The sequence below is a fragment of the Diachasmimorpha longicaudata genome, chromosome 18, assembly GCF_034640455.1.
Source record: "Diachasmimorpha longicaudata isolate KC_UGA_2023 chromosome 18, iyDiaLong2, whole genome shotgun sequence".
NCBI classification, from domain to species: domain Eukaryota; kingdom Metazoa; phylum Arthropoda; class Insecta; order Hymenoptera; family Braconidae; genus Diachasmimorpha; species Diachasmimorpha longicaudata.
Window position 1 is genome coordinate 2773450 of NC_087242.1, and position 23330 is coordinate 2796779.

At 39.1% G+C, this 23330-nt stretch overlaps 6 protein-coding genes across 6 annotated transcripts in view; 3 read left to right on the top strand and 3 right to left on the bottom strand.

The window, feature by feature from the left end:
• Positions 1–5755, top strand: part of LOC135170720 (glypican-6) — a 55119-nt gene extending 49364 nt beyond the window's left edge. The window contains exons 5-8 of the mRNA XM_064136764.1: positions 784–952; positions 2003–2420; positions 2801–2970; positions 3262–5755. Of these exons, the coding sequence (XP_063992834.1) occupies positions 784–952; positions 2003–2420; positions 2801–2970; positions 3262–3632 (1128 nt within the window). The 3' untranslated portion in view covers positions 3633–5755. The remainder of the gene's footprint in view (positions 1–783; positions 953–2002; positions 2421–2800; positions 2971–3261) is intronic.
• Positions 5756–5984: 229 nt separating this feature from the next.
• On the bottom strand, positions 5985–12151 carry LOC135170786 (uncharacterized). Its single transcript, XM_064136842.1, has 4 exons — positions 11856–12151; positions 7113–10718; positions 6715–6886; positions 5985–6450 (listed from the first exon to the last, which is right to left on the bottom strand). Exons 2-4 carry the CDS (start codon positions 10716–10718, stop codon positions 6227–6229), a joined length of 4002 nt encoding a protein of 1333 aa, XP_063992912.1. The 5' UTR covers positions 11856–12151; the 3' UTR covers positions 5985–6226.
• An 809-nt stretch (positions 12152–12960) lies between these two features.
• On the top strand, positions 12961–13515 carry LOC135170787 (DNL-type zinc finger protein-like). The gene has a single exon (XM_064136843.1). It carries the CDS (start codon positions 12961–12963, stop codon positions 13513–13515), a length of 555 nt encoding a protein of 184 aa, XP_063992913.1.
• Positions 13516–13890: 375 nt separating this feature from the next.
• On the bottom strand, positions 13891–18244 carry LOC135170721 (uncharacterized). Its single transcript, XM_064136765.1, has 5 exons — positions 17994–18244; positions 17513–17699; positions 17108–17281; positions 16032–16755; positions 13891–15772 (listed from the first exon to the last, which is right to left on the bottom strand). Exons 2-5 carry the CDS (start codon positions 17582–17584, stop codon positions 14967–14969), a joined length of 1776 nt encoding a protein of 591 aa, XP_063992835.1. The 5' UTR covers positions 17585–17699; positions 17994–18244; the 3' UTR covers positions 13891–14966.
• Positions 18245–18307: 63 nt separating this feature from the next.
• LOC135170725 (S-adenosylmethionine mitochondrial carrier protein homolog) lies at positions 18308–20975 on the top strand. The gene is made up of 6 exons (XM_064136769.1): positions 18308–18594; positions 18676–18832; positions 19205–19314; positions 19652–19898; positions 20004–20136; positions 20365–20975. Exons 1-6 carry the CDS (start codon positions 18523–18525, stop codon positions 20492–20494), a joined length of 849 nt encoding a protein of 282 aa, XP_063992839.1. The 5' UTR covers positions 18308–18522; the 3' UTR covers positions 20495–20975.
• On the bottom strand, positions 20685–23225 carry LOC135170732 (ras-related protein Rab-24-like). Its single transcript, XM_064136776.1, has 4 exons — positions 22613–23225; positions 22148–22236; positions 21531–21805; positions 20685–21219 (listed from the first exon to the last, which is right to left on the bottom strand). Exons 1-4 carry the CDS (start codon positions 22724–22726, stop codon positions 21086–21088), a joined length of 612 nt encoding a protein of 203 aa, XP_063992846.1. The 5' UTR covers positions 22727–23225; the 3' UTR covers positions 20685–21085.
• Between the last annotated feature and the right edge of the window lie 105 nt (positions 23226–23330).

Sequence of the window (23330 nt, forward strand, 5' to 3'; positions counted from 1 at the left end):
GGCAACCGGTGTTAGGGAATATTCGATAATTTAGGGAGTGAAGTGGAGAAACGTAATGAGAGAAATAAAGGAAAACATTTTGAAAAAATACTGTTCTTAGTTTTTCTGATAAATTTTAGTGGAATTTATTAGAAGAATAAAATCTGTACTGTTGGACGTCGCTGTAAAATGTGCCTGAACGACTGGAAGACTGTAATATCTCCTAGATTATCGATTTACTACTCATTTCACATGAGTACCTTCGAGTCATTAAGTGGCGGTCGACCGCCTCCGTTGAATTTATCGAGCGTTAAAACGTCGTCATGTTCAGCATGAGGATAGCATCATTGAATGTGAAAAGAGAATATGAAACAAGTTATGATGATGTTTGATGGGTTAAACACTCGCGAATTTTTTTATTCCAAGAATGATAAATTATAAATTTATTGATTGAAACCTCGATAACGAATCTTTCAGACGAATGTTAAGGTAAAAAGAGGCTGAACAGGTTTTAATAAAATTCTTCAGCAATTTTTTATTGCATTAACATACATTATGTGCAAAATTTCCAGTCGAAAAATCCCTCTAGCTTATAATATTTGAAAGGAAATGATTTTTTCTGGGGGTAGAAATGATCTGGAACTTGAATGAAGTAAAAATAGTCAAATATCCCGGACGAAAATATATTCATCGTACACTGGAGCCCTCCGTTTATTCAATTCTCGAGTGCTTGAGACATTTTTTAATGAATTATTTCCTTCTTCAATCCAATGGGGAATGAAAATGAAAAAAAAAAAACAACAGCTCAAGGCATCACCGGAGTGTGCAGCCGCTCTCACTAGAATGACAGCCTGTCCATCGTGCAGCGGAATACCCGGGAATGTACTGGCGTGCGGTGACATGTGTGCCAACGTCATGAAGGGATGTCTTGCTGAACATGCTGCACTCGACGCTGAATGGAATCATTTTGTCGGTAAGTTCATTGTGAATTTGGTTTTATGATTCGAGTGCAATTGTCGGAAGTGAGTGGTTCCATTCATTGTATTCATTGTAAAAATGTTCGATATGCAATTGATTTATCCAAATGGCTTTAATCGATACTCAGATAGTACTATAATCGATATTTAGAAATATCGATAGATCGTGATGCGATAATCGATATTTGGAAATATCGATAAATCGTGATTCGATAATCGATATTCGGAAATATCGATAAATCGTAATTCGATAATCGATATTTGGAAATATCGATAAATCGCGATTCGATAATCGAGATTCGGAAATATCGATAAATCGATGTTCGGAAATATCGAAAAATCGTGATCCGATTGATCGATTATTCCTCCGTCCGATATATCGATCAATCGATTCATATAAGTCGATTTTTATGAATTTCACATATCGATACTTTTTTTAATATCTAACATTTTTAGTTCGTGGCTTTTTTTTTATTGCCTAGACAGATGCGGGTCTTTTTTGGGCCAATTAATGCGATTAAAATAAAGCACTAGACCAATTCAACGTTCTCGAGATTCCCTGAATTATGTAAATTATGTTGTGAGTCACTACTTGAAATTAGTTCTGTAAATGTCACTCTTAATTCGTGAAATTTTTGTGGTACTTTTAGTTGACCTCAATTATGGGGAGAGTGGGTTGAATTATTCTCTTGAATATTCAGAATATTCACAGTCGACCGTCTGTTTTCGACACCTCGCAATGAAAATTATTCGATACTTGTGGCCAAAGTGAGATTAGAATGTCGATTTTCGAGTCCTAGGAGCGTAAAATATATTTTTTACCTGCACCAAAATAATCGATTATCTCATAATCGACAAGTGGATTCACTAAGATGATCGATTGTCGGATAATCGATTACTGGAAACGAAGCATTTTCATGGGCCAAAGTCAAGTCAAAAGAGGCCAATTGTGAATAGAAAAAAAAATTTGAAAAATGCAGTATTTCCATTGGTTCTTACAAATGCCCGGGAATTTCAATAAACAATTTTTTCTCTCGTAATTGCAGAAGCCGTTGGTAAAGTAGCCGAGAGGCTACTGGGACCGTTTAACATCGAGATGCTGGTGCGGCCGATAAACCTCAAAATCTCCGAAGCCATAATGAATTTCCAGGAGAACAGCCAGGACGTGTCCCAGCGTGTTTTCAGTGGCTGTGGCCGGCCAGTTTTGGGTAGAAAACGAAGAAGAAGGCATGTGAGTCGACGCGATGTCGATACGGAGTCGTCGAATTTTGATCAGGAAGTTATCGATGACGATGACAGATCGTCGACAGCTGTTATGTTAGATAAACTCGTTAAGGAAATTAAACAGAGGGTCAGGGACTCCAAGCAATTCTGGATTTATCTGCCTTATCAACTTTGCAACGAGGGATTGGTGGTACCTCCTAGCAATACTAAGGAGTGCTGGAATGGTACTCATGTTGACAAGTAAGTTCATATTAATTATAACTTTATTATAAATACAATAATCTTATAAATAAACGAGGGCAACAGAAGAAGAATTACAATAAATACAAATGAACGATTTTTCTTCGATTTTAAATATTAAAAATTTTTTTTTTAATGTTATCAATTTTTATTTGTTAAGTAAAAAACATAAAACATTAACAAAGCAGATTCTACAAAGATTAAACTGAAGAAAAACATTTTACCACACGTTTTATTTTATTTTATCGTTATAGAGACGTTTAACTGTTCGATAAAGTGTAACTGTTATCGAGATATTTCCCAATATTTGGATAACTCGATCAAATAATTGGCAACTCCAGACCGCTGAAACGTTTAATTACCCTGGAAATTACTTTCAGATACCTCTACCCAGTGTCATCAGACGGTGCGACGCAAACTTTAAATCCAGAGGTGCGGAGCAGTGGCCCCAGGCCCGCAATAGTTAAGGATCAAGTATCAGCACTTACGACAATTACGACTAGACTGCGATCGGCTTTCAATGGACAGGATGTTGATTGGGCGGATACAGGTTTGTCATTGTTTTTTACTGGCATAATTATTATTCTTCCACTCGTTGTTGCAATTAAACTAATTTTCTTCTGCTTAAGGCCTGAGTTTTGTTGTGGAAGAACTGATGAAGTAAAAAATCTATTAAAATATATCATATCAATAAATATGTCATACTAATATAATATAATAAATATGAGTATTTATTTTTTACACTAAATAATAGTTGTTATCTCTAATATATTTTTATCAAATAACCGAATAGATAAATGAATAATTTTTTAAATTTCACATTATTATTGTTAATTCACAGAAGAGACATTTTATGGCTCTGGAAGTGGCTCCGGAGACGGTCAAGACGAGGAAGATCCAATCACAGACGACGAGGATGGTTTCCGTGAGGAGTCCTCTGGCTACGAACCACCTCCACCAGCACCAGAGATCCCCAAGGTCATCCAGCCTGTTTTACCACCAGAAGTACCCCCTCACGTTGATATAACACCGAAGATTCCCACAATAATCGATCCAAAAACCAACATCATCACACCAGCAAACAACAAAACGACAAATCCTGTTGAAAATGGTGCGACGAGACAGCACATACCCCTCACCCGTGCTCTAACGTCGTATCTATTCCCAATAGTTGTTATGTGGTTCGGTGGATGTCTCACCGAGTGGCTGTGATCATAAAAAAATCCTCCGAGTGACTATTGTACATAAAATGATTTTTTTTCTCTTGAAAAATACGAGAATAATCAGGGACTCGTTCTGGTGAATTTCTCGTGGAGTAAAAGTGTCTCGGGAACATGACTATTCAGTGATTAATGAACATGTTCGCCGACGATCTCAGATTGTGAAGAAGATGGAACGATGACCGATGTGCCATTTTTTTCATTTTTATTGTCTTGAAGATTGTGTTTTTGGGAATTGGACGAGAGGGGGAGGGGGATTAATGTGAGAAAGTGTGACTTACTCAGTCTTGACATATTTGTCGAGGTATTTGCAATGCCTCGAGGGGAATTGCTGGGAAGACTAGAGCTGGGGATATTTTATTCGGAATTGTCAGTGAATTTTTCTATTTTTGGTAGATGAAAAACCTCGAAATGTTTATTTTTTTTATTGAAATTGAGTGTGATTTTTCATGTTCATTTTGTTTCAATGAAATAGTTGGATTATCTCGAAGATAATAAGACATAAAGATGAATTTTTCACCGAACATAATCTCAAAGTCTCGAAATCCTGAAACGAACGAAGAAACTGCCGTCAACTGTTCATTTGTACGGACTGAAAACTTAGATAACAATAGCAATGTGTCAAATAGGACATCATCATGATCATGAACCCAAGGAAATGGTGATTCCAGTCCTTAAAATAATCCCCAGCTCTGGGGGTTGCGTGAAAAACGAGCTGAGTATACGAGAAAATGAATTACAGGACTGAATATTTATTAGAATTGCTTTCTTTCGTTTGGATCATGTCTTCGCTGTTGTTCCTCAATCCTCTCCCTCGGTCCACGATCACCAGGATCTAATGTCTCGAGGGAGAAGTGTTCGTTCGATGTCGATGGGCTCCCATCACCTCTTAACTCTTCATTCTTTTTTAACTTTCTACTGTATTGTAAAGTGTAAATAATTCAAAGGGAGATTAATGGAAATGTCTGTCAGGATGCCTCATCCATCGGGGAATGACGAGGCTTTCCGTTATTCTCCCGAGTCTTATAGTAAGTTTATCGGTGTCTTAAGGAAGTCCAGGGAAATAATGTGAGAAGGGAAATCACGTGAAGGGGATTTTTTCATAAAAAAACGTGTTTCGTTAGAAACACTCAGGCCCTCATTAATTAATCAGTCATTCCACCTTAACGAACTCATAAGTTCTATCAATCAATTTATTGCTGATCTCAAAACTTTTTCCAATTCCATCGAATGTCCATTAACTGACGAGACACGTTTTTAAAAAAAAAATCTTCATCACCTGTTCTGTGGGGAATGATTTAATGTTGAGTGAATAAAAATTTAATTAATGATGAATGAACAATACAAAATAACAGGCTCCTGTGATAAAATCAAATTAATGAACAAAAATTAATGGGAAAATTCGAAGGCTGCTGCGGGCTCGAGGCATCCGCATGACATGAATTTTATTGGTGTTTGTTCGTAAATTCTGTAGGGAAAGGGGGGGTAAGGGGTAAAGTTTAAAAAATACCCACTTGAATGATGAGGAAATGTGACAAATGTAATAGAGATCACACGCAAATCTAGTGAAATATTCAATTGAATAACTAATACGATTAAGTTAATTATTTGTCCATATGTATACATATAGTACATATGTATTCAAAGGATATAACAGTTCATTATAAGCAGAATTAATAGAATTTTCCCTTTGTTTTTCATAAATCGATAATCGTAATGTAAACGAGTGAAATGTCCTTTTGAAAATGACAGGGAACAGGGTTTTTCGTAAATTTGTATAAAAAATTTTACAATTATTCGGTTATAGTGAACTTTGTGCTTTTTTTTTCAATTAAAAAATTGTATGAAGAACATTAAAACACAAACAATCGTACGAAAACAATAATTTATAAAGGTAAATGTTAGAATGAATTTGTGGCAATGGATGATGGAGAAAATAATGTGAAGAGAACGGTGTTGAGATTTGTGTGGAGTAATTTATTTCTATTCGACGAAACTATTTGTATGAAATTTATATAGATTTAAAGACAGATATAAATTAATTTAATGAAGACTTAATGTAATAGGTGTTTCCTAACTTTGGAGATAAAAAGTTTTACATTCATTTTAATCAAATTTTGGCATTTTTTTTTTCAATTATTATACCTCTTAATTTAGGTAAAGTAGGTTCCCTAGACGGTATGTTACCGACCGATGACACGTTGCTTTTGAGTATGTTCAGGCGCCAAAGTTCATTTGAACTCGTACCATCCGTTCAATTAGAGTTTTTGGAAAGCAAATATCAATACAAAATCAAAAATATTGGACGCCATCGTGACAAAAAAAAAATACACAAATTAACAGATTTTTATTACCGAAAAATCTTTATTCCAACCGCAAAATACACATTTTAATAATCATAAAAAATATTTCAGTCTACGCTCTAGCGTCTATTAAAAACTGGAAGGTCACTCGCGAATACAGAAACTACAGATTAATAAAAAAACCAACACACAATATAACTATGGCTCGATCTGAGCATTATTTCGGTGGGTACTTATCTAATTTGTATAATAGTTTCGGTTTATCTCAAACAATTTGACATTGTTATAAATTTGATATAACACTGACACTTTGTGATAGATCGACCTCCCCTCTAAGAACTTTTTGCTGCAATTTTTTGCAGAATATCTTGGCCATGAGGTGATTTCTCTTGGCGGCCTCTTCTTTTTCCTTCTGACGGCGTTTGTTCCTCACCTCATTGAGCCTCAGGTACCGATGACGTAATCGCAGTTTCATTTCTTCGTCAGTTATTTTTTTCTGACTCTTGACTGGAAAAAAAATTAAAAACAATAATTGCAACAACCTGATAATAATTATTATATATTTATACGTTCATATAAATATATATGATGCCACCTAAAGCCTAATATTAAATCCTGGATTAATGTTACATAAATTTCAAAAATGGTGGTAATGAAAAGGTAATCTTGTGATAATAATAATTAAAGTGTGACTAAAGAAACGAAAAAAATAATCTGGATCTTTCCAGGAACAAATGGAAATTTTTTATCGAATATTTAAATGGAAATTACCAGTTGTTTTGAAATTTCGTGGTGACGCAATTAAACCATTTGGTGATGCCATAGCGAGAAATTGCATTCGTTTTTCCTTCTTCAACTGCCTCAACTGCGACAGCTCTGACATGTATCGCTTCCTGGTCTCCACGTTATCAACGAATTCCGGTTTATTTTTGGTTAGATAATCCTGTCAAAAAATAAATAAAATTGAGAGAGCAAAACGGTTTTCATCGAAGATAATGATCGCAATGACATTTTAAAAACCGAAATTACGATTTTCGAAAGATGACACTTGTCAAAAAAAATAAACGATTAATCCAATTCGATTACCACACCAATCGATTATTTTCGATTTGGATTATCATTTAAAAAACCCAAAACTAAAAACTAAACCCAAAAATACTGTAACGAACCTTCAACAAAGGCTGTCGAGTACCACAATAGCAGTCCTCACTTTTGCACGAGTGTCCATCCTCAGTAGTGGTATCACCCCTCGAAGAAGACCCCCTCCTCCCCTGGGGGCTCCTTCTCCGCGTATCCTTGAAATTCAACTCATAAGCAATCGGTTTGACATAACTCAAATTGCACTGACAAGTCTTATCAACCGACGTGTAGACAGTTCCGCAGGTACGACAGCTCCTCACCTCCTTCCCCTCCCCCCGCCTATCACCCCTCTCCTCATCCCTCCGTGAATTATCATCGCACCTGCAGTCACCAGATTTCCCCACCTCCCCACGACTCACCGGTCCATCGTCCGCCACATTTTCATCAAAATCCCTCTCCCTATCCCCCTCCAACCCCCCCACATCCCCATCACACCTGCACCCCCTGCAATGTCCCATCCCCCTCCTCCCCATCAACTCCCCCTGAACCTCCCCAACATTAACCTCAGACCTGCACATATCATTCAACCTGTTCTTCGCCTCCTTCTTCGTATCAGACCCCTGACATGTCCTGTCAGCAGTTCGTCTCTCCTCATGTCCCCTGACTCTACTCATCTCCACGACATCCGAAGCCGAAGAGTTTCGCCTCCGACACTTGCAGACTTCCTTTTTATTCCCATGAAGAAGACAGTCCCTCCTGGGTGACCACGACGGCGATGGTTTCGTGGAGGACTCTGAAGTCTCATTCTGAGTGCATGTCCTCACCACCTCCCGACCTGAATTCTTCATCAGTCCCTCCATCCCCTCGACAATTCCCTCCTCATCGCTCTTGCAATTCCTTCCCCCAGTCTGTGTACAGCTGTTCCTCTTCCTCAAGGTCTCCCTCACCGCTAAATTACCATGGGACGACCACTCGTCATTGATCCTCCCACGCTCCTGATCAGAATCCTTTTTTCCCCCATGACATTGCTTTCTCGGTGAGCGTTTGGAGTCCTTGTAGCTCTTCGGCTCCTCCAGGAGTTTCTTCAGATTCGACAGGTGATTTATTTCATTGCTGATCCACACCAGCTGATTCTTCTTCTCCATCTCCACGTAGTCTATCAGCCTGGTAGTCGCCCCAGTCCCATAGTTACACCGTTCAAGTTCAAATCGTCTCTCGGACATCGTCCTGGCGAGCCTCCAGTCCATCTTATCGTCTCCTCCTCTTGTTCTTTCGCTCGTAGTGTTGACACTTGATGGTGTCTTACCAGCAGATCCAGTTTTGTTCTCCACTTTGGTCTTGTACGTTATCTGCTGAGGAAGAAAGCACTCAGAGCTCTCGCTCTTCTCGGTGTCCAGGGTAGGCTCTCGTTGGAGATGACGATGTCTGTCTTCACTTCTCAGTCCCATCCTAGCTTTCCTCCCGTCTTGCATGACGTCCGTTCTGTCGGTGTGTCGTCCCTCGAACAAATCACTATTCTCACTGCTCGCCACAAGCTGTATCATCTCCTTCAACGTCCTGGAGTTGTCCTGCGGCTTCTTCGTGAAAGACGAAGTCTTCCTCGGCTTCCAGTCCTCGGAGGACTCCTCAGTACTGTTCGATGGCTTCTGCTTCTTAGCCAGGGCTTGAATTATCTCAGTCCTGTAAACTTTATTCCGAGCGTTGTCCGGATTCCAGGGGACTGTCTCCTCCAGATCGTGGGAGATCTTGTCGTCGGTGTACTTGGTAGACACAAGTCTCTTGATGACGTGATGAATCAATCGCTTCTTAACGTGCTTGTCGCACTTGTTGGCGTCCACCAGACTCTTCAATATATTCAAACTCCTCTCCAAGTCCTGGAGGAGACTGTCAGAATCTCCCCAGAGCTTTTCGTCGAGGCTTGATGATGTGTTTGGCATTGTTGAGTGAGACTGTCTGGTGTCCACCGACGACACGTGCGATGTACTCTCACCTGGTACATTCTGGTAAACGTTACCTGGAAAATATTCAAAACTGTGAGAGGCTCGACCTGCGTCTGTCTCTGATGGTGTGTCTGAGGAGGTTCTCTCCGATCGAGAATCCTTTTTACTCTGGCTGGAGGCACTACCCGAGTTCTTCAGAATCGACTGGGGATGCTGGGAGAGACTGCTGATTCTCTTTGGCAGCGGAGGCTTCTCTTCTTCTTGGGGAGGCGATTGGCTGGACTCCTCAGGAATGTTTTCCTGCTCTTTCAGCTGCTCTGCCGATTTCTCCTCGTCCATAATCGACGACACCTGAATTCCAATCGACTCCTTTCTCAGGGCCTCCTCAAGATTCGTCTGAATGTCCTTGTCACAGGTCAAGGGTTTATTGACAATTGTAGCTATTGAAGAAGTGGAAGGAAAGTTCAGTGGTACCTGGGACGATTTTCCATCCTCGTTCTCTCGTAAATTCAATTCACTCTGACTTCGTTTGAGGGAAATTTTGGTTAGGGGCATTGCGAGGATGTTCATCGAGGCGCTCTTCTTCATAGATGACTCCTGAAAGTCCTTGAGATCCCGAATCTTCGAGAATTTTTCAGTTCCAAATTTGGATTTTCCTGGTTGAGATGTCTTCGGTGTCTCCACCATCGCGGAATTTTTTTCTCCCTCAGCGAATTTCCTCGGGACCAGGGATTTTACTGGAATCTCTTCACCTTCGGTGACCTTGCCGGCGATGATACCTGGAAGATTGGCCTTCACTATCGGAGTTATCTCGATCTCTCCTTCAGATTCAGACCCGTCGTTCATGATTCTGGTGGAGTGAGCATTTGGCTTCGACGATTTACGGCTGGATCTCGATGGAGAATTGTTCTGGGTGCCCCCAGGGTCCACAGTGGAGCCAGTCGTGCCTTCAGGGTCCAGTCGAAGGGCCGCAGAGCATAGGCCCCTCGCCAGGGCCATTCGTTCAATCGTACATAGCATATTTCGTTCCTTCTCTTTGTTCCTGGTGAGGGCGGTGTACCCTACGTCTGCTCCGCTGTCCCACTCCAGGGGTTTGTGAGAGGTGATACTGGACGTTGGAGATGCTGCCTTGGCTTCTCTGTCACCAGTTTCAAGGCAGGAATTCTCCTTTCGACAGTTGCTCCTGTCCTCCGATATTATTTCAGAGTCTTGCGAAGGATTTATCTGATCCTCTGGCTCTGGAGTCATCCCTGTTGGCTCCAGGGAGTCTTGGTAGGTCGGGAGGGGCTCTGTGGATGCTCCTGAGGGCTGACCGATCAGCGGAGGACGAACCCATCGGCGCCGCTCCCGTGGAATCTCCGGGAGTAGCGACGGCTTCTCGGCACTCGTTGGACTCTTTCGATTTGACTCCCATGGATTCGGCGACTCTGGAGGCTTCAGGTAATTTTTGTATCCTTCATTGCTGAAGGTTGAACCTGGCATTGAGAAGAAGCGATCCAGGTTCGAGGATTGGGAGTACTTGTGGTAGTACTCCATTACTTGGGAGGAGAGGGAGCGCTCGATTATTTTTACGGAAGCCCGTGGGTGATTGGTGAGGTGCATCGAGGTCGAGGGGGTGTCCTTGGAGGGGATGCAGGCGTCCGTGGGGTACAGATGGTGGGGCTTCTTCGGGTGGGAGGGACGCTTGCGGTGACGGTTCGAGGACTCCAGGTCCAGGAGGCGATCCTCACAACTCGAGGCTGAATCGTAGTCCATCTGAAAGAGTCCACAGGGATTTATTATTTGGGTGAAGGGGGGGGGGGTAATGAGGGCTTTTGGAAATTAGTGAGAGTGTAATAAATATTAATATAAATTATGTTTCGTGGGGCGAGGGTTTTTTTTAATTATTTTGGCAAATTCCTTCGCTGTGGACGTCGAAAAATATAGAAATGTAGTGGTTTTCATTTGAATTTTGATAAAATCGTGAAATTTATGGCTAATAGGATTTTTTAATGAAGTAATAACGGAGGATAAATTCTGTTTTAATGTTTTTTAGTAATCAGTTCTGGTGTAGTGCCCAGAGTTTTTTAAATTGTTTAAAAAATATTAAAATTTATTGAAATACGTCTTTTGTTCGGGAAAAAAATTTGAGAATCTTTTATTTAATTGATGAACTCTGTATTCGAGCGAATAAATAGGAATTCCACGAGTTCTGTATTTAAAACGAAAATATTCTGGTGAAGCTCCCGTTTCTTCGGTTATAATTAGACCACATTCATTCGCGTATCCCTCATTCCTTTTGATGTAGACCAGAGATTAACAGACGTGATTTTCAATTCTACGAAAAATCGGGAAAATTGAGTTAATAAATTTTAGACAAAATTTCATTTCAATTTTAATTCAAATGTTTTTTAGTTCAAATCAATTCAGTACAGAAATCCATCAAATTTATAGAATCAAAAAAAATTTGTATCTAGTATTAATTTTTAGTGCAGCAGTTGAAGACAATAAATTCAGTAGCGAAGTGATAAAACGAAATTACTCGCGTCTGACTCAAGTTTTTGATAAATATCTCCGAATCTACGAGAGATATCACAATTTTCGTGATGACCTTTTTGGTAGTTCTCAGTTCCCTCCACAAAAAAGGTCATGACAAAAAATTGTCTATCTCCCCTAAATTCCAAGATATTCATAAAAAACAGTAAATAATCAAACGTGACTTATCTCGTTGTTTATTTCATTTTGCCCCACCCTGTCTCGAATCGTGCTAAAGATCCCGAAATACTATTTTTTCCCAACGAAAGAATTTTCCTACTTGAACCCTCGCAGAAAACGCAGCTGAATCATGAACATCCCGGTCCGTAATTAATAATAAATTATTTATTCCCCTCGATAAACGAAGATTTGTCTAACCTTTTGTAAGAGAGCGCCCAAGCTTCGCTTTGAACTTGATCAGGTCAACGCTCAGTCTTCTCCATAGCGTTGTAATCCTTCTATTTCCAGCGTCCCCAGGATAACAAGTCCCCCAAGCTCCCAGAGACCCTCAACAATCGAGAGTTCACACGGTTTTACGAGTTTTTAGGGCACAAAATCCTCTTCCCGCCCTGACTACACCTTGAAGAAGGCTTGTGCGTCTTGTTTACATGGTCGAGGGACTCACAATGGGTAACGTAACCTCGTTTATTTTATTTACTACCAAACGTACTATTCCACCCCCACCGAAAATCTAAGCCTTTCGTTGGTTTTTTTAGATCACGTGACGGGCCGCCATGTTGAAAGCAATGAATGAGGATCAGTTTGAAAAAACAGCAGTTTTTTATCGATCAAAAATTCGTTTTGCGAGGGAAAAATATTGTCCAGAGGTCGAAATAATTTTTTCTATTTTTATTTATTTATTTTTTTTGTTTTACAAATAATCTACAAAACTTCAGATTTTTCGTTCTATTGAATTATTCCCTTTGTTTTCGGTTTCGTTTTTGGAGGAACACGTGGCGCCGCTGGTTCACAAAAATGACGAAAATGTGAAGTTGAAATCGACGTGAAAATTTCAAAATCTCGTTTCAGTGATTGCAACAACAAAAAGTGATATTGAGGGGGTGAACTACCACCGGTTGGATTGCTTGGGGGTGAGGAAATCATTGAAAAATCTTGACATTCATTATTTTCACGAGAATAACGTTCGGAAAATTGAGGTTATGTTTGAGGTTATGTTTGACGTTTTCAAAACATTGATCTCTGCGTTGATTGTTTCAATTAATTTGTTATTTTACTCTTCGATTTCGTTTGGAGAATATCTTGAAAGACGACTATGTTTATTACGTTTATTTTTAATTGTTGAAAATTAATAAATTGTGTAGATGTTCATAAAATAATGATTTTCTCATCTGGAATTTACAGATCACACGTACGTCGCCTTCCAGCCTCGCAGTTCCATCTATTTCTCCATTAAAAAGTCTATAAATATAATAAATATAATATAATATATGTAATTAATACATATATTATATAATTTTGGATAATGTTTGCCTGGAGGCACATGTTAAAGGCTTCCGCGAGGCTCCTCCCCATGAAATTCCTGGAGAGAACTGCAGTCTTCCCCGAAAATGCCCCTAAGACTCTCCTTCAGACTCTCGAAACCGACAGAATCCTGAGGAGATTCTCCACCCAAGTGGAGAACGGCCTCCAGGAGCAACCGACGAAGGAAAACCCTCTAACAAAACATCCAGTTGGCAAAGTAGAAGGAAAAATGAGGATAATGTTCACCTGTAAAAAATGTGGCACGAGAAATTCTAAGATAATGACAAAGTTGGCATATCAGAAGGGAGTTGTCATCATTCGTTGTGATGGGTGTAAAAACAATCACCTGATTGCGGACAACTTGGGCTGGTTCGGATCGATCGCCACCAAACGAAACATCGAGAAAATCATGAAGGACAAGGGAGACACTGTTAAGAGACTTAATGTTTATGGAGCTGATGCCTTCGAGGTTGTGAGTAAGGATGAGCCAATTGGCATTAGAAACGAGGAGAGGACGAAGGTCGAGGAAGAAAAATCGGCGCAGATTGACCGGTAGCGAATGTGTGTTAGAGAGATAAATTGTAAAAATCGGCGTTTGTTTTTTGGGAATATCTTTGACTCCAGGGAATTTATGAGTATTTTCTACGGTACCTTTTTGCAGCACATGAAATTATTTATAAAAGAGATATCGTCAGGAATTACGAGATATCCTTTAGATCTTCAGATATTTCCAAAAAACAATTCTTTAAAAATTGGTTTGATTTGCACTCGTTGCCACTGAGCTTCAAATATTTTGTTAGTTTCCCATTTATTTTTAAATAAATAATTAAAAATCCACAAGCAGTGACCTCTGTACAACCAAACAAATACAACGTAAATGACCAGTCCAACTTGAAAAACTCCCAACGAAGATGATTTACTGTTCTTGATCGGTAACAACAGATTTATTAAATTCCCTTATCTACAAAATGTCTCCAACATCGTATAAAATATAATACAATCTTACCCTAATCAATACAATGAATGAGAAAAAATAATAATTACAAGTCAATAGACTCATCAACATATACAATTAGGCACTTTGGACCATCCAATAAAGGATCATTAAAAAATTATCTTATCACTCGATGTGAAGTTAAAGATCTTTGGTCCACCGTTACACAAATACTCATTTCTTCCATTCGACGTCCTAAAAAATTATTTATAAAAATTCTATCGTAGTTGATCAATACTTATGTCACTAATTAAAGGTATTACACCATTGGCACGCAGATTGGAATACAAAAAAAATGCATTAGTACTTTTTTTTTCTCGATTGTCCATTGAGCATGACATTTGCAAAATTTGTAAAAAAAATATATGTTTTCACCGGTAGATGGAAAATAATTAATAAATGAGGTGTTAGATTGATTCATCAGTTAAGTGATGGCAGAAGTATTTCGCGAATATCTCTGGATAATTTTATTTTTTGTGAATTTTGGAAATTCTTGGAGTTCTAGGGTCTGGCCATTGTTTCGATGGCGTCAGAGATATTTACGAAATAATTTCCTTGGAACATTTGGATCTTCATCCAAAACTAGACCGAATTGATCGATCCCTCAGATTTTGGTAATTGTCTGGGGAAAATGGCAAAATGTTAATTAATAAAGAACTCTTTGGGGGCAGTTCTCTGGGCTCTGACGACCCTTTGATAATAGATAAGAATATCATGGGATAATCCGCGAAATCGCGATAGTCTGTTGTTAATGTATCGATACAATTGCATTTGTGATCTTGGATAGACTTAATTTTTCGTCTTACGAGTGAAAAAATGAATGTGGAATTAATTTTTGGGGGATAAAATCGAAGTGAGGCCCATAAATACGTGAAAATCTTCCTGATCACACCACAAACACCGGAACTTACCCCTCAGAACCCTAACGGAATGAACTCAATTTTTATCCATTAATTAATTTTTGAGAAATAAAATTGTTGAGCATCGAATAACCCAACGAAGAAACGGAAATTTCAAACTCTCTTGGGCTTCGATACAATGGCATATTCACTGTTATTAAAAATTTTGTGTTGTGGTCCAGCACTGACATTGGTAGCGGCATTTGCCTTTTTCCTTATCACTCCGTACCCTCTGCTGCTGTCATCAGCGAGTCTGATCGCCTGCACATCCTCAACGATATCGTAATGGTTCCACGAGGGGCTGCTGTCCTCAGGAGGAACAGTCGGTGAATTGCACTGTGAGGAGGCATTCCTCATCGGTAAACTCAGGCTCAAATTCGGGGCCTTGTACCCAGGATTGTTCAGCCTGTGGAGGGAGCCAAAGTGCTGAAGGGTATCGTAATTGGCAGTGGAATCAGACTTTGGAACGTTATTATGAATTATTGGGGATGCTGTGACTGTCTCAGACGTTGATAAACCCGTGCTATTGGAGATCATCGTTTCGTACTGACAATCAGAGTCCTCGTCCTCGTTGAGGCGATCCCCAGGGTCCTCGACGTTCACCTCGACCCAGGCCTCGTTGTCGTCTTTCTTGGGATTTTTGTTCTCATTCCCATTCTCGTCGTCGGGGACTGGTCTGGGGCTCTGGCCGTTGGGCCTGTCCTTCCTCTCGGTGTGAAGGATTGTGTCGAGACCGTGGGTCCTCCAGGCGTGATTTCGGACTTCCACGAGGTCGTATGGATGCTTCTCGTCGTCCTGGGGGGTCGACGCTGTCTGGGATAATTTACGGGTGACTTCGGGGGATGTGTACGTTGCCAGCTTCCGGTATATTCCGCAACCGATGTCCGGAGTTTCTGCTGGGGTCTTGTGCTCTCGTAGACCTGGAGAAAAGTTTTTTATATTTTTTTATATTTTTTTATATTTTTTTTCGTCAAAAGATGACGATGGAATAAACTTCTTGAACGAAAAATCGATAAGTTTTTATCATTCGAGATATTATTGGGCGTAAATGAGACGTTTTTCGGTCATTCGTTACAAATAACTATTCAATATCAATAGTTAATAATAATATTATCGAGAAGTTGTAGTTTTTTCTGCTTTTTTAGAAAATTAAATAAAAATAAAAAAATTTGTTCTCACCTGGAATGAAAAATTTTCTGGGAGGTTTCGTGGGCTTTGACGCCACAATGGGAGGTGGACTCCTGATAAAAGACACCGAATCAAGACTCGACGAGGACGTTGAACTCGGGAATATCGTTCTCTGAGAATTTTGCGCTGAATTTGAAAAATCCAAATCTATTAAATTCTGCGTCGGTGTCGGAGGTAAAGGGGATCTGGAGCCAGCCTCCATGGACAGGGCAGCATGATACTGGACGTCATTGAGATCGACTCCAGGAGTTGGCATTTCTCCCCGCAGGAGCTTCTTCATAGACTTCATTCTTGATGAAATACACCGAAAGATCTCCTGCTGATTGCTGTGCTCCAGTCGAAACGATCCCTCCCCTGATTCGCACTTTCTCCCCGCCTCGAATGTGAACTTGCCCTCCCCGTAGCCGTACTTGCGGATGTAGCGGTAGGGCCAGGTGAAGAGGATGGATTCACCATCGAGGAGGCTCATCTCGGTGTCGGCGACGAGGAGAGTATAATTTTTTTCATCAAGACGACAGCGTTTTGAGGCGTCTGTTTCCACTAGTTTCACGGAGAAAATGCCCTCGCCACTGGTGCAGTAGAGATCGTTGTCCTCCTCGATGGTCTCGGTGGAGGGAAGATCGGGGAAGGCAACTTGTTGGAAGGCAGTTATCCAGTCGCGGGTTTCTGCTTCGGTTATGCAGCCGAAGTGATGGGTCAGGGTTCGTGTCACCACCTGTGGGTCATTAATCATCATAAATTGATTGACAATTGATTTATAACAATTTATCAATAAAAAACTGGATGAAGAGAAAGTTTGAGAATTTTCGAGAAAAATTTGATGTAATCGATGATTTATTTGGTGATAAATGGCATTTGTATTCAATCAAATAATTATGGATTATTCAGGATAAATTAATTTTAATTGTTGAGCAATAATTATTCATTTTTGACAAAATTTTTGTGGAAATTGAATCAGTATTTCGAAAAAAAAAATTAAACCACATTTTTCATAGTTTTGAAAACACAAATTAATGTCAAAATCATCAGAATGAATGACTAGAATGTCAAGAAACATCTCTACATACCGCAATAACTCTCGGCTGATTACTGGGCCCGATCTTCACACAATTCTCAAGCGTAATGATCCTAGGACTCAGCTGTTGTCCCAGATAATCCTCTCTACTGTCCCAAATCTCCAGTCTCTCAATTCCATACTTGCTCGCCTTGAACAGCTGGCAGTACCTCTTGTGCCACGTTTTCTGAATAAAAAAACCACAGAACAATGCAGCCGAATAATCAACATTACTAATTATTACTTCATTAAGTGAACTACAACTCTGCTAAATGAACACGAATGTCTGAATGTCGTACATTTTGTAGACAATTTCCGTGCATTAAAGAACGTAAACAAAATTCCAAAAATTCCACAATTGAATTCGATGAATAAAAAGAGTAAAAAATGAGCAAAAATAGTTAGGAGTTCTCATCACCTTCAGCTGTCCCAGAACCCCCTGAGGAGGGAACAGCAGTAGTCCTTGTGTGACAGGCTCCTCAATATCCATATCCTCTCGAATTTTTAATCACCAATCAAACCAAAATAAACACTCCAGTAAAAATATCCCCCCACTCACTAGCCCCTACACCTCACACATCTGGTGAAACCAGAATTCTCTCAACCTGAAATTAATGATATACAGAATAATAATCCACAAGTTGAAATAACATAAATTCAATATCTCAGAGTGCCAACAGGAAGCTAGACATGAATCATGCGGTGGCAATGCAGTGCCTATAGGACAAACTTGACAAGTTTCTCCTTATCTCGAACATAAAAAATTTTAAAAAATACACACGAGTATCTTCCACTTCCCCACCCACTGCCCAAGCCCATCCATGAATATTAAAAAATTGCTACGCAATAGATAAAACGTTTGGTCATTTAGCAATAACAAATATCTCGGTTTATTGTACCTGACAACGTCGAGACCCTGATGTTTTCCATAATCACAAATGACAATTCATATCACTAACAAATTTTCCCCACTTAATCCCCAAAAACCACTGGGTTTTCACGATTTTCTGGAATTTATTCACTCGATTGACCCCACTAATCACGTTTTATCATCAAATGAGTCGTGAGGGTGTCCTGGAAGGTCCTGTATGGAGTGAATGGCAGATCAGCTCTTTATGCAGGACTGCAACACATGGGAGAGTGCAGACAATATGCGACGAGCGCCCCCCATCATTAAAAAAAAATGATAATTTCATTTTTTTATTTTCTAGAATTTTTGTCGGTAAAACAGAGCGACGATCGCACGTGTTATGATGATCGGGGGTTTCGCGAGGTCACGAGGGTGATTGTCTCTTATCAGTGAATGATTCTTTGTGAATTTCCGGGGAAGGAAGAGAGTGGTAGTTGGATAATTGGACTGTGGATGATTCGGGGGTGGAAACTTTTGGGATTTTCTGGGGTTCTTGGGAGACTGGGGATAACCTCAAAATGTATCAGGGGGACAAAGGAGCCGGCGCTGGGTCGGACGACCCCAGGACTGTGTTTTGGTCGTCGATGATTGTAAGTTCAATATCTTTTGGATGATAAAGGGATGAAATGGTGCCAGGAATTGAGGAAACGATTGTTTTTGGTCTTTTTTAGTCTGGGGCAGCTGCTGGGGTTGTTTGTGATGTTGTGTTCTTCCCCATGGACACTGTCAAGACGAGGTTGCAGAGCCAACATGGGTTTCAGAAGTCTGGAGGCTTCAAAAACCTCTACAAGGGACTTGGCCCTGTGGTCGCTGGATCTGCGCCCATTGGTGAGGGCCTTTCAGTTTAGGGGACATTGTTGGTGACCGTTTCTTGATGACATTAATTAAAATTGTTGAGGAAACTAAATTTTGTTCTGTGGACTCTTTCCATAGATTTCAACGCTTTCTTCGGTCTCTGCAGTTCTTAATCGTCGACAGATTTATTTAAAAAACTAAAATAAAGCCCTTGTGATTTATAAACTATCAAATGGTTTCGGATTTTAGACTTCACGTCGATCCACTTTCAATTATGTTTTCAATTATGTAAGTAATTAATGAATCAGTAGAGATGATTCATGAATTCAGGATCAGGGAAATGCAGCGATGAATATTTGGGACAGTATTGAATGCCCTTTAGTGAAATTGTCTTTGGTATTTCAGCATCTCTCTTCTTCGTTACTTACGAGGGTTTCAAAGTGATGGTTCGACCGATGGTTGATGTCAAGTATCACAGTTTCGTCCACATGGGAGCTGCCGCGAGTGCGGAGATCGTAAGTTATTTAATTTATTTATTCATTTATTTTTTTTAATCAAAAAGATCCAATCGTACAACGAACCGTAAAAAACAGCAAAAAAATTTAATGCAACGCTTATGATGATAATAATAATTAAATAAAAATTCTGAATAATTGTTGCGTGAAATATCTATCAAAATAACGAACGGGGTAATTTAGGAAATGATAAACCTAATTAGCTCCTCCTGGGAATGTCCTAATCACAAAAATATAATTAAAAAAACAAATTTTTACAACTTAAATTTTTTTTTTCTCACAGCTCATGTTTCTGCGTTAACAAAATATAAATGTTTTTTATGATTCAATCTTCAAGGTCTCCTGCCTTGTTAAAGTACCTGTTGAGGTCCTGAAGCAGAGGAGGCAGGCCCTCCTAGCCAACGCCCATCCCGTCGCCCTCGGGATCAGAACACTTTACAGAGGGTATGGAAGTACTTTGCTGAGGGATCTGCCCTTTGGCTTTCTCCAGATGCCCCTCTGGGAGTACCTGAAACTCTGCTGGAAAAGGAAGAAGGGGAGGGAGTGCACTCCCTTCGAGGGAGCCACTGCCGGAGCCCTGTCTGGTAATTTGTCTTTCATTACAATTTTTCTGAATTTTGTAGAGAGAACTTCAAAATTTTCATTTGGGAATTTTTTCGATGTTATGAAGTGCCAACGATTGTTTTTAGTGACAGTTTCGGCTGCAGTGACAACTCCCCTTGACGTCATTAAAACGAGAATAATGCTGGCACATCAGTCACAGAAAAAAGTGAAAATTCTGTCGACTATGAGAGAAGTTTACAGGGAAAAAGGAATCAGAGGGTAATTTATGATAATTATTGGACAGAAAATAATGAATTATCTTCATTTCTCATTAATATTAATGACTGTGAATTAAGTAATAATTTTTGAAAGACCCATTTTCTTCCATAATTTTATTTGTGTGTAATAAATATTGCAATTTCGTGGATTGATTTACTTAGTTAAATAATCTTCCATTCAATATTTGAAATAATGAAATTTCAATTTAATTTCTTTAATTGCTTTCAGATTATTCACTGGCTGCACGTTGAGAGCAGTTGGCTTCACAGTTGGGGGATTTGTCTTTTTCGGAATCTACGAACAATCGAGATATCTCTGTGCAACGTTAATTTTCCCAGAGACTTCAGTCATTAACTGATGTAACAGTTCAAAATTTAGCTCAATGATTTCCATTCAAGGGCACGAAGCCCCGGAAATTCAATTTAACCCTTAGACACACGAACAAACAACAAAAGCAAGATTATCGAAATAATTTTTATCTAATTACACAAATTAACGGAGTCCAAACATTCATCTGTTGTAAGATGAGAAAAACAATGATCTTGACGATTGTTTAACAAACATTTATTGACGGTTAAATTCCTATTTGTAAATAACATTTTTATTAAATCTATCCTGCGTAATAAAATATTATCTCTCATCATCTTCAGCCTTCTTGCTCGTGTGAGCATAGCATTGAATTGACTTCGATTAATCGATTCAATTCAATTAGTTCAATTAATTACATTAAATAAATTCAGGTAAATGAAAAAATTCATAATTTAATCTTCATCTAAACAGCATTCTCAAGTCTTTGATGAATAAATGGTTTCATGATTGCTCGTTACGAAAAAAATAAATGAACGACCTCTTTAGTTTTTACAATTAATTCCTGTTTTCATAGGATTATTTCATTATCTTCGTTTTATGGCGCACAGAAGGGAATTCCCCCGAGTTGTTATTGAGAGTATTATATCCGGTGGAGGAAGGCACAGCAGGAAGATCTCTTATCATTGACTGAGATACTTATCAACTCTTGTTTGAGCTCTTCGCGGTTATTAGGGTCCGATAGAAAATCCTCGGCGATTTCTCGAAACATTTCACCTTGAAAAAATCATTCTGGATGAGAATCTGGACAAAATTTTATTTATTCTTATTTATCATCATATATTATGATGATTATAAATTATTTCCTATGGCCTAAGTGTCGAAATTTCGAGAATGAAAAACATTTGGAGCATTAAAAAAGTCACCTCGCGATCAAAAAATCATTCACACGTTAAACTGTGATAAGAAACTGTCTCAAAGACTGAACTTTTTGAGCCTCTGCCTTTAATTATCTGCTCAACGTTCAATTTAAAAAATTGTCATTGAATCAGTTTTAATTAATTTTCTTCTAGACTGAAACAACTTACAGACATTTTCTCCAGTTTTACTCGAGGTAATGAAGAACTTGGCTTGTATTCCAGAGGTATAAATCTCCACTGCCTCCAAACTGGGAGTAGGTTCGTGTCCCATCTCCAACAGATCGTTCTTTGTGCCACAGAGATAGATCCTGCATTTTTCTTCAACACGCCGGAGCTCTCTGACCCAGTATTTGGCTCGGTTGAAGGTAGCCTGGTTCGATAAGTCGTAGCAGACGATTGCTGCACGTGCTCCACGATAGTAGATTTTTGTCATTGAGTCGTATCTAAATAACGAAATTAATTATCCATTTCACTTTATCAAAATCATCCTCAACATTCGCTTTATTCACAAAACCAATTGAGTCATTACTAATTTTTTGTAATTTACTGTGCGAAAAGTGTAATTATGAATGGAATACACAGAAATGTTGAACAATAACGAAAATGTGCGGAAATAAAATATATATTCGTGATATCTGATTTATAATAATTTAAACATAATATCTTTTTGGTTTTATTACTTCCATGTGGCGATGCCTGTTCAGATAACAAAATTTATGGCACCATATTTGTCACTAGTATTTTTTTTCCTCAGTGTCGGTGCTGAATAAACAATAAATAATTACCTCTCGCTGCCAGCAGTATCCCAAATTCCTAAAACAAGTTTCTGATCGTCAATTTGAATTTGTTTAGATGCAAATGCTGCTCCTATAGTCTGAAACCAAGGTCCAGAGAGTCTTTATTTATAAAAATCATTTCGTCTCAAGAAAAAATCGTAGGAATATTCAGTGAATGTGTCAGACAATTCTATTGTTTTTCTATTAAACAATTGACTCATCAGTACAATTTTTTACCTTTTACAGGTATTTTCTGCACAAAAATGCCAATTTTCTGAAGTCTGATTGTTCTTGCCTTCAGAAGAAAATGTTCTGATAGAAGAAACTATCAAATAAATCTGAATTCTATTGTCTTTGTCTCGAAAATATTTTGTGTCATCGTTGCATTAGTCCAGGAGTCAATGGAAATCCAATAGAATTGTTTAACAAATTAGCAAAATTATTTTATTCAATTTTATCGTACTTGCTGCGTACATTTTGATAGCTGAGCGATTCATTGAACCTCTCGTTGACAAATCTCTCCAGGAGACTGGTCTTCCCCACAGCCCCATGCCCCAGGAGGATGACCTTCACGTCCACCCTGTGCATGTTGACAAATGTACTCCCTCAAGTGGCAAATAACCCGCCCAGTTCAAGATAACACTGTCAACGAATGTCCTATCTCATTCTTACTCGTCATTTGAGAGGTTATGTACTCCTCGATGATATCACAAATTACTAGACATCATTCGATGCTCGAGGTTCAGGGTCTTCAGGGTTGATCGAGACAACTTCACGTGTGGTAATCACTGATTGTCTGTCACTCCTTCATTGATGGAGGTTCACCAAACTACGTACAATGTCCACAAGAGACAACAAAAGCTGAAGTATTGGAGATCCTCCCACCTCCTTTGTCCCTCTGAAGCTGTGGCTCTGGTCTTTTTTTTTGCTTCAAGTAATGCTTCTGGGAAAGTGAGAAATATGTGCTGACCTGCAGTAAAATAATCGCTACCTGCAGTCGCTGATCTAGTCATTTTCAACAGATAAATAAACGGATCGAGTGTAGAAGGAACACGAGAGTCACGAGACTGTTGAAATGGAGGTTCCCCCCAATTTTATGATAACAAACTCGTAATAATTCGATCAAATTCCAAGTCTTCTATATTAATTTCTGTAATTAATTGTATGTAGTCAATCGATAGGAGAACTTGAA

What these genes read in the sequence shown, in the direction of transcription:
- LOC135170721 (XM_064136765.1), bottom strand. Translation starts at nt 17,584, where the DNA reads ATGGATATTGAGGAGCCTGTCACACAAGGACTACTGCTGTTCCCTCCT. An exon ending in GGGTTCTGGGACAGCTGAAG is followed by an intron (nt 17,282 to 17,512) that starts GTGATGAGAACT and finishes TTTTTTATTCAG; the next exon opens with AAAACGTGGCACAAGAGGTA. An exon ending in CAGAAAATTTTTCATTCCAG is followed by an intron (nt 15,773 to 16,031) that starts GTGAGAACAAAT and finishes ACTTTTCTCCAG; the next exon opens with GTCTACGAGAGCACAAGACC.
- LOC135170732 (XM_064136776.1), bottom strand. Translation starts at nt 22,726, where the DNA reads ATGCACAGGGTGGACGTGAAGGTCATCCTCCTGGGGCATGGGGCTGTG. An exon ending in AATCGCTCAGCTATCAAAAT is followed by an intron (nt 22,237 to 22,612) that starts GTACGCAGCAAG and finishes CCTTGGTTTCAG; the next exon opens with ACTATAGGAGCAGCATTTGC. An exon ending in TAAAACTGGAGAAAATGTCT is followed by an intron (nt 21,220 to 21,530) that starts GTAAGTTGTTTC and finishes GATTTTTTCAAG; the next exon opens with GTGAAATGTTTCGAGAAATC.
- LOC135170725 (XM_064136769.1), top strand. Translation starts at nt 18,523, where the DNA reads ATGTATCAGGGGGACAAAGGAGCCGGCGCTGGGTCGGACGACCCCAGG. An exon ending in TGTTTTGGTCGTCGATGATT is followed by an intron (nt 18,595 to 18,675) that starts GTAAGTTCAATA and finishes GGTCTTTTTTAG; the next exon opens with TCTGGGGCAGCTGCTGGGGT. An exon ending in CTGCCGCGAGTGCGGAGATC is followed by an intron (nt 19,315 to 19,651) that starts GTAAGTTATTTA and finishes TCAATCTTCAAG; the next exon opens with GTCTCCTGCCTTGTTAAAGT.
- LOC135170786 (XM_064136842.1), bottom strand. Translation starts at nt 10,718, where the DNA reads ATGGACTACGATTCAGCCTCGAGTTGTGAGGATCGCCTCCTGGACCTG. An exon ending in CTCGACAGCCTTTGTTGAAG is followed by an intron (nt 6,887 to 7,112) that starts GTTCGTTACAGT and finishes ATTTTTTGACAG; the next exon opens with GATTATCTAACCAAAAATAA. An exon ending in ACGAAATTTCAAAACAACTG is followed by an intron (nt 6,451 to 6,714) that starts GTAATTTCCATT and finishes TTTTTTTTCCAG; the next exon opens with TCAAGAGTCAGAAAAAAATA.
- LOC135170787 (XM_064136843.1), top strand. Translation starts at nt 12,961, where the DNA reads ATGTTTGCCTGGAGGCACATGTTAAAGGCTTCCGCGAGGCTCCTCCCC.